This window comes from Nannospalax galili, unplaced genomic scaffold (assembly GCF_000622305.1).
Source record: "Nannospalax galili isolate Female #2095 unplaced genomic scaffold, S.galili_v1.0 scaffold286, whole genome shotgun sequence".
Classification (NCBI taxonomy): domain Eukaryota; kingdom Metazoa; phylum Chordata; class Mammalia; order Rodentia; family Spalacidae; genus Nannospalax; species Nannospalax galili.
In genome coordinates this window covers 12860410-12878746 of record NW_008359442.1, presented here as the reverse complement: position 1 = coordinate 12878746, position 18337 = coordinate 12860410, and the positions used below count along the sequence as shown (strand labels likewise).

The 18337-nt window shown below is 40.0% G+C and overlaps 1 protein-coding gene and 1 long non-coding RNA gene across 4 annotated transcripts in view; one reads left to right on the top strand and one right to left on the bottom strand.

The window, feature by feature from the left end:
• Positions 1 to 14549, top strand: part of LOC115068428 — a 75864-nt gene extending 61315 nt beyond the window's left edge. For both annotated transcript variants that reach the window (XR_003847779.1, XR_003847778.1), the window contains exons 2-3: positions 382 to 461; positions 14374 to 14549. This is a non-coding gene — a long non-coding RNA (uncharacterized LOC115068428). The remainder of the gene's footprint in view (positions 1 to 381; positions 462 to 14373) is intronic.
• Positions 1 to 18337, bottom strand: part of Srbd1 (S1 RNA binding domain 1) — a 209274-nt gene that overhangs the window by 11155 nt on the left and 179782 nt on the right. Inside the window, exons 17-19 of one of the 2 annotated variants that reach the window (XM_008823071.3) lie at positions 14556 to 14662; positions 12706 to 12882; positions 10136 to 10318 (exon numbers count right to left, since the gene is read on the bottom strand). In XM_008823071.3, coding sequence (XP_008821293.1) covers positions 10136 to 10318; positions 12706 to 12882; positions 14556 to 14662 — 467 coding nt within the window. The remainder of the gene's footprint in view (positions 1 to 10135; positions 10319 to 12705; positions 12883 to 14555; positions 14663 to 18337) is intronic. The other variant, XM_029558632.1, reaches the window with a different exon arrangement.

Sequence of the window (18337 nt, the reverse complement as noted above, 5' to 3'; positions counted from 1 at the left end):
TCACTTGGAAGCATGGAGGAAATGATTCCTCTGTGTTGACCCTCCTCTTTGTAGACTGGACACTGGTTCAAGTCAATCTTGTGGGGTCTCCATGGCCTCCTTGATCAAGAGGACAGGTGACTCACCAGAGTTACAGGACATTTTGAGAGATGCTTATAGTCCCCTGGAACTAGTCAACCTAGGAGGGCAAGAAGCAAAAACTGTCCTTTATGTCCCTCTGACCAAATTAGTATAGGCCTCAAAGTATGTCTGTTAAACATCCAAGAAGATTAGTTCCACCAGTCTGGTACTTTTAATTACCATGTGCCATGTTTTTACACTCAGATACTTTCAAAGGGTTCAATAAAGATTTCATCTAATTCTCTGAATATTTTATTGTAGATTTGCAGAAAAGGGAATCAAACCTCAAGAGAGATGACATGAGTGGTCCAAAGTCACACAGCTGTACCACTGGAGCTAAGGTACAAATTATAGTCTCTTGCATCTTCATTAGCACTCTGACCCGTTCACTTTGGAGGAGTTTCAATGTAGACAGAAGATTTAGATTGCAGATAAAAATTGGCACCCCAGACCACTGCCTGGGGGCAATTTATTATTATTTTTTAAACCAAATTTGAAAGAAACTTTGGCTCTTTTTGAGTTACTGAGTAAGGGTTGGACAAAATTAAGTTAGTACTTTCAAAGGCTACAGCCTCTATATAGTTCAAAAACGCTGTGTTTAGAATTAATATAATTTAATTTGCTGCCTGTAAAGCCATAATGTGGATTAGTGCCTGTGACTATTTGAAAGAGGAGGGCAAATAAACCAGAAGTATTCAAAAGCACCGAAGCTAGAGATGGAAGGCCTGAAATGAAACCACTCTAGTGGGACTTGGGAGAAAGCCCAAGTGGAGAAAGAATTTTCCTCCTTAGGAAGCAGCCTTTGGACCACAAATGCCAACCTGTCAAGGAATCTTCCTTTCCAAAAATATGCAGAGGTGTATTAACATCTGTTATTTCAGTAAGTCTCTTGCTACCTTTGAAAGGCCAGAGAGACTCCATCACACAGTGGGGCATCTGGAGGTCAAAGTAGCTCATTTGTGGAGACACAGAATCTAAAGGCAGGCTGAGATTCAAATCCATAGCTAGACTGGGGTCAGGAAGGAGAGGAGGTAATGGGAGACTGAATCAATACCCTGGAGTGTCAGGCTCCAGACTGAATGGTCTAAATTTGAACAAGAGGAGACAGGAGAAGGACATATACTTGTATGATGGGAGAACCTGAAGCCAGCACAACTTCATGAGTGGCCAGCAACTCCTTCCTTCTCCTCCTTCACCGGGTAGTAGCAGGCTGTTCTAGATACACAGGAGAGAAATTTGTCTTTTCACTCCCAGGAGCTGGATATTAATATGAATTAACAATGCTAAGTGTTAATTGTACCCAGTTCACACAGTAAAGCCACAATCCCTTCTCTGTCCCAGAGACTTTCGCCTGCTTAGCTGAAGCCCCTTCCCAATGACAGTGATTATCATAGCAACTTCTGTGTCCCAGGAGCTAAGTATTCTACCGGTATTAACTCACCTAGACCTGTGAGTAACCGCTATCAGTATACTCATTTGGCAGATAAGAAAATTAAGGTGAAGGGGGGTTAAACAGCCAGCACCCAAACCCAGGAGTCTGCCAGCCCTTCAGCTTCCCAGTGCCTCCCACTAGTTTTGTCAGGAACTTCACTTGCGTGTCGGAATAACATGCGAGATATCAGATATGACAATGAATGCTAAGAGTGCCAGGTCTGACTGTCCACTTCTTTAGCAGCTGGATCCTCTTTCATCGTTTCCCCTTTTGCAATGGCACTTTTGAAAGTACGCTGAGTTTAACTTCCTGAGGATTACAAAGAGATGTTTAGATCTTACTACTAATTAGAAAAAACAAACCAAAAGTCACTTCTAGTAATCTATTCATCTCTAGTTTTTAGATTTAATCTTTTATGATGTTTTGTCATTTTATGAAAAGCCAATATAATATTGTCTCTGTGTAGCCCCATTAGAAATTCATGTAAGATAACTAGTTAATATGGATCCAAGGTTACTCTCCTACAGCCAGCAGTGATTTTGCCTTTATTTTTATGTTCAAATACTGCCAATTTTTGAGGAAAGTCCAGAAAATTTGATCTTCCAAATTTGCACATAATCTCTTAGGCCTGTTGAACGAAATCACCGTCTACTACACAGCACTTGCAGTTTGATTTCCTTTTAGGCACACGCCCCATAGAGAAACCTGTTTTGGGGGCTGGAGAGATGGCTCAGTGGTTAAGAGTGCTTCCTATTCTTCCAGAGGATCTGAGTTTGGTTCCCAGCACTCACATCTGATGGCTCACATCTGCCTGGAACTCCAGTTCCAGTGGAATCTGATGCCTCCTTTGGGCCTCTGTGGGTACCTGCACTGACTTGCACATACCCACAAACATACACATAATTTAAAATAAAATAAATCTAAAGAGGTGGGGGGAGAAACCTATTTTGGGTACTGCAGTGGTTGTTTGGCATGGCATTGCTGTGGTGAAGACTCATTTCTCAGAAAAGGCCAAATGACAAGGCCTGTGTCTGACTATCAATTCTGTCAATCATGGGTCTACATTTTTTTTTTGTTTTTGTTTTTTTGTTTTGTTTTTGAGACAGGGTTTCATGTACCCCAGGTTGGTCTTAAACTCTCTATGTGGCTGAGGATTATCCTCTGCCTCCTGAGTGCTGGGGTTATAGTATGGGCCACCATGACTGGTTTTTGCAGGCTGGGGACAGAACCCAAGATCTCATGCATGCTAGGCAAGCACTCTACCAACAAGGCTACATGCCCACCCTATTTGCTTTTTATTTTATCACTTGTATGTGTGTGTGTGGTATATGTGCATGTGTATATGTGTGTCTGCAAGTGTTTATGGAGGTGTATGGGCATGTGGAAGGCTGAGGCAGATGTCAGTTTTACTCTGTGGTCCTCCACCTTATTAACTGCAGTGTGCCTCTCAGCTGTATCCAGAGCTCACTGATATGGCTAGTCTCGCTAAATGGCTTCCTCTGGGGATCTGCTGTCTCCTCTTGCCAAAGCTGGTATTCTAAGTGGACCACCATACTCACTCATCATTGGTGTGGCTTCTGGGAAACTCAACTTGGTCCTCATGCTTACACAGCAAGCGCTTTACCCATTGAGCCCATCTTTCCAGCCCATTTTTTGCTTTTAAAATAAAAAACAATTTATGCTGTCTGCATTACAGCTGCTTATTAGCTAGAAGCTTCTTTCCAAGCTGGGCAGCAATGGTCAATGAGAAGGTCATAAAACCTGTAAAGACAATTCTAGAAGGGGAGTTCTGGGCAGCTAGAGCCAACAGGAATGCAGGAAGACAGCATGGGCTGGCTCCCTTGCTTAGGGTCTTCAGTGCTGTCACTATCTGCCTTAACTTAAGGCAAAACCCACAAAGAACTCCCTGAATCCACCTGCTGCTAGCCCATGGGTGCCAGTCAGGATGCTTCTGTCCACTGTTTGTATTGGATGGGATCATTCTGCTCTTAAAAACCTGACACAACTTGACAACAAATAAAAAATAAACATTGATTGGCTTTTGTATAGATGTTCTCCCTCTTTGTAAGAAAGACTGTGTCAAGCTTATGTGATTATTCCTGTCCTAGACCTGAATTTTAAATTCAGTTGACCACTTTCTTAAAATACACTTACTTGATTGCAAGAGACAGAAACAGGCACATCAGCAGTAATGAGGGAACAACCTTGGGGCAAAATTACATCACTGAACTGATAAAAAGCACTCCCTAAGCTATACTGACCTTGGTCCACTACTGATGGCACCACATGCCCTATTCCTGCTACACCAGCTTTTCTACAAACAAGTCTTTAAAAAATTTTCCCTAACAGCCAAAATGAAAATAACAAATACTTTATCAAAATGAGTGCTGAGTGACAGTCCTGACATTAAATTTCCTGGCATTTTTCAAGTTAAACTGAGAGCTCAACAGCGTTGGAGCTTAACTATCTGGAGTGAATCAAATTCTTAGTAGGGCAGATTCTTTGGGCGAGTGCCAGGTCACACTGAGACACTTAGGGTTCAGCACAATCTGCAACCCCGAGCTCTCCCTCCTGGTACCTAACTCAAGAACAAGGAGAAATAGGTATGTGCTTTGGCTCCCAGACCAACCAAAATGGTAGGAAAGGCGAGGAGGCACGGAAGGGAGAAGAACCTTACACAAGCCCCTCCAGGGTCTCTTTCCTAAACTCAACACAGCAGCAAATCTACTCATAGCTCAGAGTACCCAGCACAACGAACAGTCATGTGGACACGTGATGAGTTCTCAACAACCACCAGAAAGAAATTCTTATCTGTCCCACTTCCAAGGCTTTTCCAATCCGTAAACTGAGAGGGTTACTACACACTGAACATAATGCTCTGTGGGAATGCAACTAGGATTCCATCAGGAGAGGCTGAAACCTTTTTAGTCCACATGGGATGCTAAAGAGGTACTTGATCAATATGTGAGTAAGGCAAGGATGCCAGGAAAGGATGACCTAGTGTGTTCTAGCAACAGTTTCACTTATACAACTGCACTGAGCTTAGCCAGGTTAGACTACAGCAAAAAATATCTGGAGCAAAACTAAGCATTTCATTTTGTTCTGTGAATGTCATTTCTTTTCCTCAGTGTTCTTCTATGTAGCTACCTTTCCTTCTGTATTTCTGTCATCTATTCTTTCAAAAAGGATCCATCTGTTAGGTGCTGGGGATATAGTGGCAAGTCAGATTCTTTTTAAAAAGATTATTTATTTATTTTTATTTTATGTGTATGTGTTGAGTGCCCGCATGTATCTCGGTACATGCCTGGTACCCATGGAGGCCAGAAGAGGGTGTTGGTTCCCCTGGAACTGGAGTTGCAGGTGGTTGTGAGCTACCTGATATGGATACTGGAAAATGAACCCAGGTGCTGTGCAAAAGCATCAGGTGCTCTTAACCGTTGAGCCATCTCTTCAACCTTCGAACCAGACTCATACTGTCCTTAGCCTACTGTAGCTTATAGCCTACAATAACCTTTAATCTAATTGCTATGAGCTTAGCAAATCTAATGCCAAATTTTCAAATGCATTACTTATTTTACACTGTGTCTTAATTTTCTGAGCATCCAAGTCTATTGGGAATAAGTGGGGTACAACAGAGAACTAAAGACCAGATCAAAAGATGTTTAATTAAGTTTTAAATATAATCTTGCAGCCAGGCATGGTGGCGCATGCCTGTAGTCCCAGCACTGCCTGGTCTACACAGTGAGTCAGGACAGCTGGGGCTACAGGGAGACCCTGCCTCAAAAAAAGATGGAATGAATATACAAAATATTTTGAGATGAAAAGAAATGTTTGTCTGGAGATGTAGCTCTATATATATTCTTGTTTTTCTTTATGGCTCCAATATTTACCATGTGAATTTTGTTGGTGATGAGTTTATTCATCATTTGTACTGTATAGCACACTGGGGTAGGGCGGGAAGAACCGGAAAATGAATAGAGGTGATCTATGCTCTCAAGGAGTCTACCAAAGCAGGGGGTATATGTATACTCACAGACACCATAACAGAGACCAATAATTAGCAAGTGACCACTGTGAAGTTCAAAGGTGTCTCTAACAGTACTTGATGAAAGTATCTCACAAGGTTAAGAATGATGTCAAGGCTTTGTACTAAGAAACTGAAAGGATGAATTGAAATTATCTGACATGAAGAAGACTGGTTGGAGCAAGATTGTGGGAAAGACCTGGGGCTCAACTTTAGACATGCTGGATGTGAGCTGCTGAAGCAGAAGCTGGATATATAGTCCGAGGTTTGGAATAAAAGTACAAATTCAGGAGCTACATGCAGTGACAAACCTGAAAGTCCTAGGACTGAAGAGACCCCACGGGTGGGGTAGTGATCTCTCTGCAGCTTTTCAGCATCTCCCTTCAATGCCTCTTTTCTAACAGCGAGTTTCCACTTTGTGTCCCAGTGTCCCTGATGTTCATATTATCCTTGCCATTTATAGCTAGTTACTGTCTTTCATGATCTTCATCTAATCTGTCAGCAAACATTACCACTCTATCTTCAAAACACATGGAGAATGTGCACACATCTCACCACTGCTGCTGTCATCTTTCACTCAGCATCATCTTTGACTTGGATTACCACAGTTAATCTAATGATCTCCCTGCTTCTGCCACTGCCCCTTAGTCTACTCCTAACATGGCAGACACGTCCATCATGGCACTTTCCAGCTCAAAACCTAGCTATGGTCCCTGAGTTCACTAAGTATTAAGACCAAACCCCCTCTAATAGCCTCATGGTAAGTTAATGGTGTCAAACATGGCAGCATGGGTAAGTGGCTTTAAGGATGGCTTTGACAGCCAGAGCCATTCGTTGAGAGAGTAATTTTAAGGAGGAGGAATGTAGAAACCAAACTGAAAGGAATGGGGGAGAGAAGGACAACAGTAAGAATTAGGGGCAGACAGTTCTTCTAAGCCATCTGGCAATGGAAAAGAGGAGCAACAGGCTAGAACTTCTAGGGGAAAGTCAGATAAAAGATGTTTGCTGCATTTAACTTTTAGGGGGTAGGGATATGAGATCACAGCAACAAGAAGTCTGGGCTAAAGCAATGGGCAAAGGCAGAGGAAATATTAGAGATACACGAGGCCGTCCTAGAATTTCATGAAGCTAAAAGATGCTATTCATTTAGTTGCCATTTCCTGCCCTATGTTAGAGGCAGGGCAGTTAGAACAGAGATCAAGACGATAGCCGAGGCCCAGAGTCCTCAACAGTGGCCTGGAAGAAGTGAGGGTGGGAACAGAATCCGAAGTGGAGTTGCTAGGGAAGGACAGAAGAAAATCAAGAGAAGGGGACAGTAGAGGGAGGAAACTGAAAGCAAGTTTGAATTCCTCAGTAAGGAAGTGAAAACATCCTGTGCGTATGAGAGTACCCAGAAACACACACGGAAGGGATGGGAATAGAGTCCTCAAAGGACCGAAGGAAAATAGTTGATCTTCAAATCTCAGGTACAAGTCTATCTTCTACGGTGTGAGCACTTCCACTGTGTTCATTTGAATGAATAATTGGCCCCCACACTTATTTACAAGCCTCTTCTGGCTCTGGGTAACACTACTCTGGCTCCTACATCTCCTTCCATTCTTAAACAGGAAGTAGCACATGTGGGCACTATAGAGCTGCTTACAGTGATATGCACATGCTTCATTCTAAAAACAGGGGAAATTTTATTTCAATATTCAGGAAACACCATCTTTAGGAGAACAGCATAAAATTCCACCCACTCTTGGACAACAGTTCACTTCCCACAGAACTCTCAATAAAATAGGGAGGTAGCGTTTCTTGAGAAGAGTGGAATCTAGCAGCCACATGATGCTAGAGAACACTCAAGCCAGCACATTCCAGTGAAAATATCTGACTGATACTGTTTCTGAGAAGTTCTGGAGTGGAAAGGTAATCTTTGCCAAACTTTTTGGAGGTTTCATTGGGGCTGAATGGAGAAAAGGGAATGTTTTGGGACAAAAGTAATGTGTACATTTTATCTTAAAAGTTTTGGGTTTTGGATCACCCGTCCTCTTGATCAAGGAGGCCGAGGAGACCCCACCAGATGGACTTGAACCAGTGTCCAGTCTATAAAGAGGAGGGTCAACACAGAGGAATCATTTCCTCCATGCTTCCAAGCGAGGCCAACCATGGTGGAACAGGACCTTTGACTTATCTTCATATAGGCAGAACTGGTAAAAGAAAGGAGCCAGGGGCTCCTCCCAAGCCCATGTGACTCCCGAGGAACAGATCCTCAAATGACCTTAAGAGTAAAAATAAATTGGTTTATCGGGGCCAACTGTATGGCCTTAAACACCCAAAAGGAAAGTATAACCAAAGATTAAAGGGATCAATATAATTTCATAAGAGTCTGTATGTATAGCTAAAGGCTACATAACAAACAATAATGCCAGATAGGAGATACCTTCTTTTGAGTTGTTGGCCAGGGTAGCCAAAGGGATTCCCAGATAGTAACCAGCATAGAACTGGGAAAATGAACAGCAGACCCCAATCTTATCCAAAGGAATATTGACAATGATTACCGCTAGATGAGGAACAGCTGACCTTCCTAAAATAAAGCCCTCTAGATAGGCTGACTAGATTCACCAGAAGGGCAAGTAGTGGGGAATGGCTGGGGTACGGACAACACAGCAGACAGTAGCAGGGATATCAGAGTATAAGGGCTCTAGTTGGGGGAGGGAGGCTATGGGAGGGTGCTGGGAAGTGGGTGTAAAAATAAATATTACTTCATGCTAAATAGTGGAGGTGAAAACATTACCAGCGAAATCTACCTGATGACTTTATAACCATACTCAGGTACTAAGGATCCAAGTGTAACTGACTGTGGCTAGTAATCATCAGATACAGAGAGAAGACACATGTACAAACATCTAAGTGTTAGTACCATTAAAAATGTAGGAAACTGTATATTTTAATAGTGAAATGGAGATCTTTTTTAAAGTTTAAAACCTCATTTAATTTTATGTCTTATAGGGTTTATACTGAATACAATATTCTCTTAACTGTATTAATTCAACTGTAAACCTAAGGATTTACAGCCAATTTTGAAGGAGATGCATCTTAGCTCTGGAAATTGTTACTGAATATATCAATGCTGTTGTGATGAAATGCTTCTGATTGTGTGGTTATTAAATAAATAATTAAAAAAAAGTTTTGGGTTACATCAATGTAGATATTCATCCCAAATCAGCTAATGTATACTTAAAATTAAATTTTATGTGAATCTTACTTCAAAAGAAAGATCTAAAGAATAATTACAGTACACACACTGAAGAATTTAGTGGGAAGTATACTGATGTCTGCAGCTTTCTTTGAAATGCATCCAAATAAGCTGCTGGATGAAAAGATGGATCGACACATAGAAAACAGGAATAGTAATATGCTAAACTCTAGATGTAGGTGTAGAGGGTTATTTTAACCCTCTGTATGTTTCAATTATTTTCAAAGTGAAATACTGGGTAGATAACTTGTGATGCTGATAGGCTATTGTGTTTTACTTCCTTTTTTCTGTTTTCTAAGTTATGTATAAAGTTCTTTATGACTGTAAATATTTTTAAAAGAAAGCAACCAATGACATTCACTGATATAAGGAAGTACAAATGATTTCACAGCTCATCTTAGAGTCAATGAAAGTTACAATATTCATTATGTTTAAATCCACTGTTGGATAATCTAATAAGAATCTTAGACATTTTTCCTTATGTATCAAGTCATAGGTTTTGAACTAATTGAAAGTTTTAGAGTTAATTCAATGTGCAACTAAAAGTTGTGTTCAGGCCAGCAAGGTGGATCAGAGGGTAAAAGTGCTGGCCACCCAAACTGACAACCTGAGTTCAATCCCCCGGGTCTACAGGGAAGGGAATGCTGGCTCTTAAGTCATTCTCTTACTACATTCCCCCCCACATGCACAAACAAATAAATGTAATAATTTTAAAAAATTGTTTTATTTGAATGCCATACAATAAACTTGTTTTGTACTTAAAAACATCTCCACATCATTCAGTGTTAAAGTGTCTTCATTAAAAGCACATTGCTTCTCAGACTCTAAAAATCATCAGGACAGTGTTTCCTAAAAATCTGAGTTGGCTGTTTATACTTTCAAAGTGAATAGGGTTTGGTGGGGGTATAGGGGGAGGCATGGATGGGGGAGGGGGTCTGGATTTGAGTGGGAATTGTATGAAATTTAAAAAGCTCAATAAAAAATGCTTTATCTTTTGAAGAGCACAAGCTTATGCCAGGTGCTAGTTAATTGTGTCATGCTAATTTCTAAAACAAACAGAGGAGAGACAGCACAAGTTCCATCCCACACACCTATTTAGGACCAGGGTTTATTGGCTTGACACTGCTCTAGCAATAACGCTTTCTTTCATTCCTCACTGAAATGAAGTAATGTGTTGCAGAACTCAGCAATGAGGAACTTCTAAAACATGCTGTCACATTAAACACGGTCATGTTTTCAGCTCCCATCATGCCCATAAAGGCATTTGCTGTACAGCACTCATCATGGGCACGGAGAATTCTCGCAGGGGCCTCTGACTTACCTGCCTGCTATGTCATATGACTCTGGATGAATACATGTCTGGTCCAGAGGATTTGGCATCGGTACGATGTTCGCTGCAGTCTTGCTCTTCTTTTTGCCCTGCTTCTCAATTGTGACTTGAACATCTGTGGAAGTTGTCATGGCAACTTCTTGACTCTGGCCTGAAGATTCAGAGTGTTGACTACTGGAGTCATTTAAAACCAAGACAAAACAAATTTAAAGAGGGAGATTGGGCAGAAAAGAAAAGAGGCTTTAGTTAATGAGGTGCTTATTTCCTGCTATACAAATTATACATCCACTTGCTTAAACCATCATTAACAAGGTTTCCTGTTACTTGAAGCCAAAAATACTCTTAAATGATTCAGTCTGTGTAACTGACATTCTAGGAGAAAAAATGAATATGGTGAAGGTGATTCTTCAGAGCTGAGGGAAAAAAACCCATTCTCAAAAGAAACTATTGAGTGCACAATGAATTGAGTAGAATAAGACTCACATTTGAAATATCAACCGGACACTTCAGAGTGAATTTATCTATCTATCTATCTATCTATCTATCTATCTATCTATCATCTATCTATTTATCTATCTATCATCTATCATCTATCTTATCTATCTATCTATCTATCTATCTATCTATCTATCTATCTATCTATCAATCAATCATCTAATCTTTCTGTCTGTCTCTTCAGACAGAACACACAAAGGTGCTCAAAGAGCAAAACAAGAGTATTTCAAAGATGACACAAACAAGACTGGCATCAGCTTTCATCCTGACAAACAAGAGGCTGAAACAGAACAACCTTAAAGTTGTGAAGAAAATGTCTTGAATTTAGAAACATCTACCTAGTAAACTAGTATTCAATAGGTGGGACAACTAGAAACATTTCAAGACATGTCAGAACTTCAGTAAAAATTATACATCCACTTCAGAAAAAAATTCTTACAAACTCCAGAAAAACAATGAATTTAAGAGAAATGATATCAATTAAAGACAATGGTAAGTACAGAAACAAGTAAAACATCTTATTAACATTAGGCAAATGTTTATAAATATAATTATATATGAATACATATAAACCTAAATAATGCTATTTTATGTGTATATGTGTGTGTGAATGCTTCTGTGCGTGTATGTGTGCATGTATGTGTGTGTGCGCGTGCGTGTGCATGCATGTGTATGCACTTTCAGAGGCCTTGCTTTTTTGACAGGGTTTCTTATTAAGTCTAAAGTCCACTTCTTTGGCCAGCCGCAGGGAATTTCCTTCCTCCTCCCCCGTCCTCCAGCACTAGGCTTTCAGGTGAGCACAGACACTCTGGATTTACATGGGAGATAGGGTTCTGAACTCGGGTCCTCTCGCTTGTACAGCAGGCACTTTAGCAGCTGAGCTATCTCTCCAGCCCCAGCTTCTGGGTTTTGGAATCTAGTCAGGAAGAAATTCTTCTTACCCATCATCCTGCAAGATCTACCCATCTTCTTTAGGTGTTCTCTTATGTTTAATGTTTGAGACTTAACACTATAATCCACTTGGGAGTTTACTGAAAATAGGGAGTTAGGTTGACAGCATCCTTTGCGCTTATCAAACCCTGACAGTTATCATAAAAGCATTTACAGAAAAGTTTACTAATTTTCTCCTAGTATATGAAATGTCACCTTATCATAAGCTAAATTCCAACTGTGTTTTACTGGATTTGAGATTCTATTCTGTTCCATTTATTTCTACATCAAAACCAAACTGTTTAATTATTGTGTTTATTACTAAGCTTTATAATGTGTTCTACTATCATACAGGGCTGAATTTCCCTTAACTTAATCTTTTCCAGAATGAAGATTATTTTTGCAAGACCTTTATTATAATTTTGTTAAAAGGAAAAACATACTCATCATTGAACCTGGTAGTTCCAAAGTAGCAGGTACCGAAAAGCTATCGTTTCAGTTATATAATACTAAGAGGTTTATCCAAGTTCTTTGCTTTTGGGCAAGTAGGACTAGAAGGGAAGGACTGGACTCAGTCCACACAGTCAGTGACTGAGGGTCAGTGTGATGTCAGCAGTGCCATGTGGCATGCATCACCTCATCTCTTCCTGATCCTTCTTTCCCCTGCTGTGCTGCCATCATGCTGGCTGCATCTTGTTTCTTGAACACGTCACAGTTGGTCCTGTCTGGGAACTGTTTACACTTACTCTTTACTTTCCCTCCAATCCCTGTGGGGCTGCCTCTTCATTTCATTCAAAATTCTGCTCAAAGAAGTTTTTAGTAAGTACCTCATCTAAAACAGCTGCACAGCTCCCCAAGACAGTGCCAAATCCCTTCATTTTATAGCATGAATTTGCCATCTGAAATTACATGTCTTATTAGTTGGTTTACTGTCTTTTCCAAGCATTAAAATGTGATTCCATGAGAGCAGGTACTTTGATGACCTGTGGACTGCTGTACTCTCAGTGCCTAGCAAAAAACACACTTAACACACTGAGTGGAGGCCAGGACATCTAGAATTTACACTAGTCACAGGCTGGGTAACGGTAAGAATGGAGGTTTGTAATACCACCAGAGGTGTACACTTTTACATTTACCTGCAAAATGCTCGGATATAATCCTGGTTGATTCTGATGAAGCCGGCACACTGCTGAAAGGATTTTGGACCAAGCCCTTTTACTTTCTTCAACTGTTCTCGGTTGACGAAGGGCCCATTTTTCTCTCGCCATTCAATAATATTTTTGGCTCTATTGGCATTGAGTCCAGCAATATGCCTAAAATATAAAAAAGCGAAATAAAACTTGTGGGAAAAAGATCTCACCTGAAAAGATGACATACTGCTGGGTGAGGGAGATTTGATCTTTAAGGGTTTAGATGGGCTGACTAGACCCCAGTGACTGAACTTGCATTAGTGTAACGTCTGCCTACACTAACTTGACTCGATAGGCCTTAACATAAATGACAGAATGTGTGAAATCCAGTGGGGGGGGCTATGAGAGGGTGTGGATGAGGGAGGGAGTATAAAGATGATTAAGATACTTTGTATGAAATACACAAAAATTCAATAAAAATACATATGTAAAAAAACAAAAAAAAGATGACATAAAACACGTGGATCAGAAAATCAACTGTGAAAACATGTTTTCACATATCTAAATTAGGTTAATCAAAAGGACAGGAAAGGACAATGATGCAAGATAGTGACAAACTAGCTGCTGCTCACAATGCTGAAAAAATAGTGAACACTGAGGTGAGGAGCAGAACAGCTCCAAATGGTGTTTCTATACGCGCCTTGCACTTTCCAATCAAGGAAAGCAATATCCTCTTCTGCTCACCTTAGAAACAGTGGCGCTACATTTGTGTTGACCTACATCATCATCATCATCATCTTATTATTATTAATATTATTATTATTATTATTATTATTTTGGTCTGCCTAGTCTCATTGATGTGCAATCTTGAATTATATAAAGGCACTTCCCCATGAATGTCAGAGTTAGTTTAAAACTATGAAAACACTATCACTGGTAGTTGCCTGATATTAGAGATTATTATGTCAGAGAATCTTAATTCTATTATGGAATTCCAAATACAAAATCATGAAATTTGGGGCTAGAGAGATAGCTCAGCAGTTAAGAGCACTGGCTGATCTTACAGAAGACCTGGGTTTGAATCCCAGCACCCACATGGTGGTTAACAACTATCCCTAACTCCAGTTCCAAGGAATCCAATGCCCCCTTCTGTCCTCCATGGGTACTGCATGACATAGGTACACTTACATGCAGGCAATACACTCCTACACATAAAATAAAAATAATAAATATTTTAAAAATCACGAAACTTTTCTACCTCTGGTAGAAAATCAGTTCCTTAAAATGGAAAGGGTATTTCTCACTCGAGCAGTTGCAGTGAAATATGCCCATATCAGGGAACTTCATGCTGTGTCAGCAGACTTGTACACTCAATACAAGACTACAAACTGAAAAGAAGAGAAAAAAGAGATCTTCTATACTCACAGGGGGAAGAAAAGACAGTAACATTTTGATAGACAACTATGAAATTGGGGTAAAAATATAGCAACAATACTTCAAACTTTCAGAGCCTATCATCTTTTGATTCCTTTCGGCTTTGACAGATGCAGGCAAGAGACTGGAGTGGTGAACCACACTCCAGTGGTGGGCAACAGTTCTTTTCTATGTTGACCTTATTTACATTCTTTTAGGACACTAATGCACTCAATGGTTATCATATGTTCTTCCCTTCAGATCTGCGATACGGAAGATGAGAATGTGAACGGCCAGAATCCTTCCTTCATGTGGTGTCTTCCTCCCAGAGCTTATTCAACAGTAAAGTACAAATCTGTAGACTTTTCTGCATGTACAGCTTTATATGTCCCCTTTTTCTTAGACTAGAGCTCTGAGCATCAGCCACAGACTTATCGTCTCACCTTAACAACACTTCTGAGCAGATGTTAATATCCACGCCCACAAAGCTGACACATTCTTCTACAACGCTGTCCAGTGTTGCCTTGAGTAAAGTCTGGGATACATCATGCTGAAAAGACAAAAATCAAGTAGCAATCAAAACCAAAGGAGATGCAGTCCGAGGGCCATTCTATTATTCTGCCTGTATTTACTTGTAGTCGACTAAGCACACCATGGGGAATTGCTTCATACTCTTAAGCACACTGTTAGTAGACATAATTGAGCTGAAATGAAAGAATCTGCTTTCATACATTCTAAGCTGCTCATACACCTGATTCAAATACAAAAACCAGTATGTTTCTCTTGTCTGAGATTCTGCCTAGAACAGTAATTCTCAAACTTTAACCTGCATCAAAATCACCAATAGGAATTGTTAAAAACCCAGGCTGATGGGCTCCACTTCCAGAGTTTTGGTTCAGTAGATCTAGATAGAGTAGGTCCTGAAACCTTGCTGTATACCCCAGGTAATATGTAGCTGTTGGGCCAAGCTTCAGGATATTCTGGGCTCTGCCACCGTGTGCTGCTTTGTAGTATATCCTCACTTGAAAATGTATCTGTCCCTTACTTGTTCTTACGAAGTCATCAACATATAGTACAAAGCAGCCTGATACTCAGTAAATTGCACTATAAAGCAAACTAAAGATAAAGCTGAAGATTGCATTATGTATATGAAGCCCTACTGTTTTCTATGTCATTAAAGAAAATATGCTGTCAAACCCCCTGACATGATGTTTTTTTAGTACTTAGGAGTTTTATTTATTTTTTAACTGCTGGAAGAGCACTGTATAGGCACTGTACTTTTTGAAATAATGTATCAGCTGTACAAGTTAAGGGAAAATATAAGCTGGGTATAGCATTCCTCAGAGTCCTTCATACTCAGAGTTCCACTCTTCTGAATGACTCAGAATCATAGGCATTGAGGTTGCACAAGCAATGTTATCTCTATGCTATCAAGTTCCTTAGCATACCATCCTCTACTGTCTTTCAAGCTTTAGATGGTCCTTCTTGTAAGCTTTGATGCCAGGAATCCTGTATTAATCTATTCCTGTATGTGTATGACATGTGTGTGCATGTAAATGTGGAGGTCAGAGGACAACCTCGGGTTTGGTCCTCACCTCCATTTTGTTTGAATTAGGGTCTCTTTGTTGTTTGCTCTATGCACACTAGGCTAGCTGGCCTGTACGCTTCCATGGATTCTCCTGTCTCTGCCTGCCATCTCCCCAATGCTCTTAACCACTAAGCTATCTCTCCAGACCCAAGCTTATCTTGATTTTTTAAAAAAATTTAAAAGTAGGCCAGGCATGGTGACACACACCTTTAATCCTAGCACTTGGGAGGCAGAGGCAGAGGCAGAGGCAGGCAGATCTCTATAAGATCAAGGCTAGCCTGGTCTACATAGTGAGTTCTAGGCCAACTGGGGCTACAAGGAGACCCTGTCAAAAGCAAAACGAAACAAAAACAAGAAAATATGCAGAACAAAACAAACGAATGACTAAGGCTGAGATGTTAGTTCAGCTGGTAGAGTGCTTGCCTAGCATGCATACATGAAGCTTTGAGTCTGATCTTCAGAACTGCATAATCAAGTTGGTAGTATCCCTGTAGTCCTAACACTCAGAAGGTAGGCAGGAGGATCCAGTTCAAGGTCCTCCTTGGTTACATAGTGAATTCTAGGTCAACCTGGGGTACGTTAAGACCTGCCTCAAAAAAGGGGTAGGGAACTGGGGAGATGGCTCAGTCAGTAAAGCGCTTACTGCATAAGTACAAGGATGGGTTTGGATTTCCAGGCCCAATGCAAGCTGGATATGACAGCACTTCTTTGGAATCCCAGAACTGAGGTTATGGAGATGGGCAGATCTGTGTGGCTAAGTCTAGCTAATTTGTGAACTCTGGTTCATCTGGACCATCTAAAAAATAAGGTGGAGAATGACTGAGGAAGACACCCAACAATGACCTCTGGCCTTCATAGCCACACACATGCACACAAGTGAATGCATACCCACAAGCGTACATACATACATACATACATACACCACACACAAAGTAAGAAAGACACAAAATGGCAAACTGAAGCTGTATTTTTGGTATTGTTCTTATAGATGGCAGCTTTCAAGTTTTGAAACTTAAAAACAAAAACACTTGGAACATTCCAACCAGAATTGGTTAAAATTAAAAAGTGACAAATATCGGTAAAGATATGGAAACAAAATGTTCAAAGCATTATAATGAAAAGTACATTTTAGATCAAATATATAAAACAAAGTGGTTTTGCAGAGGTTTATTTTGTATGATTTAAGTAGAACTTGACAAAAACTAAATCAGTCATATTTACACAATGTAAAAATATAGTTACTCAATAGAAATTAGATGAACTATTAAGGGCAAAAAATTAACCAACTTCCTAGGAACTGACCCAAGAAAAAAACTGAATATCTAAACAGATCTATCAACAAGGGATTCAATCATTAATCACAAATCTCCTAACAAAGAAAACTTTTGGTCCAGAGAGCTTCATTGAATATGACTAAACTTTTCAAAAATAATTATTACCAAGTTTTCTTAAAATCTCCAATCAAGAGGAGGGAACACTTCCTAACTCATTCTAAGGGGGCTAGCATTAACCTGACACTGAAGCCAGCCAAACATACCACAGGCAAACTCCACCCTTTATGAATACAGGTATGCTAAAATATTAACAAATCAAATCCAATGGAATATTGAAAGTACTATACACGGTAACACACAGAAAATGTACTCAGTGTGTAGGAACAAGAACCAGGTTTGTATTTTTTTAATGACAACAATTCCTTTTTGACATTTTTATATTTTTAATTTCAAATTCAGAAGAAAAAAACTGTGCATGGTTAAAATAGCCAAATACTCATGGTTGGAGAGGCTACAGACCCCAGAGAAGAATCTAGTACTGTTATTCTCCTAAACTAATGTAATTTCTTATACTATCCTATTCACAGACAAGTGTGGCTCTAATCATTCATCAAAGAAGCTAAATTTTACAACAGATGGAGACTACTACAAAGTTCTACAGCTGATCAAGTGCAGAGAATAAGTAACTGTGAGGTGCCCAGCTCTAAGTGACACATCTACAATGCAACCTCTACACTTAAGGCTCAGGGAGCACAGTGGAAGAGGGGAAAGAAACAATGTTATGAGCCAGACAAGACAGCGGCTGCTAGTTAATGCCTTCTAGACAAGATAAGAAAGCTGTACCCATGAAATCTCCATGGTATGGTAGCCTAACAAGGTCTTTATAATGATAAAAACAGCTAACATGCCAATGTGGATGGGGGAAATTTCACAGGGTCCCACTTCAAGATGAAGAGCTACAAGTAATCAATGATAATGAGGGAGGAAGAACCAGTTTTCTCCAGGGAATAGCTCCCTGAGAAGTTATCATATGAGTATCACTAAATGAACTCAGAGCACTATAGATAGATAGATGATAGATAGATAGATAGATAGTGTGTATGTATATTATAAACATATGTATACATATAACAATAATAAAGAGGACAAGAAATTATGAGGAATTGGGGGGACATGAGAGGAGCTGGAGGGGGACTGGGAGGGGTGAAATAAGGGGAATACGGTTTTATGAAATTCTCAAAAAAATAAAAGAAAAAAATATTTTTAAATGATATAACAGTAGTGCTGTTGTGGAATGCTATCTTCAGAGCATAACAGTCATTACCATCTTAATCTGAGCAGCTGTGATTACCTGCAAGTGATC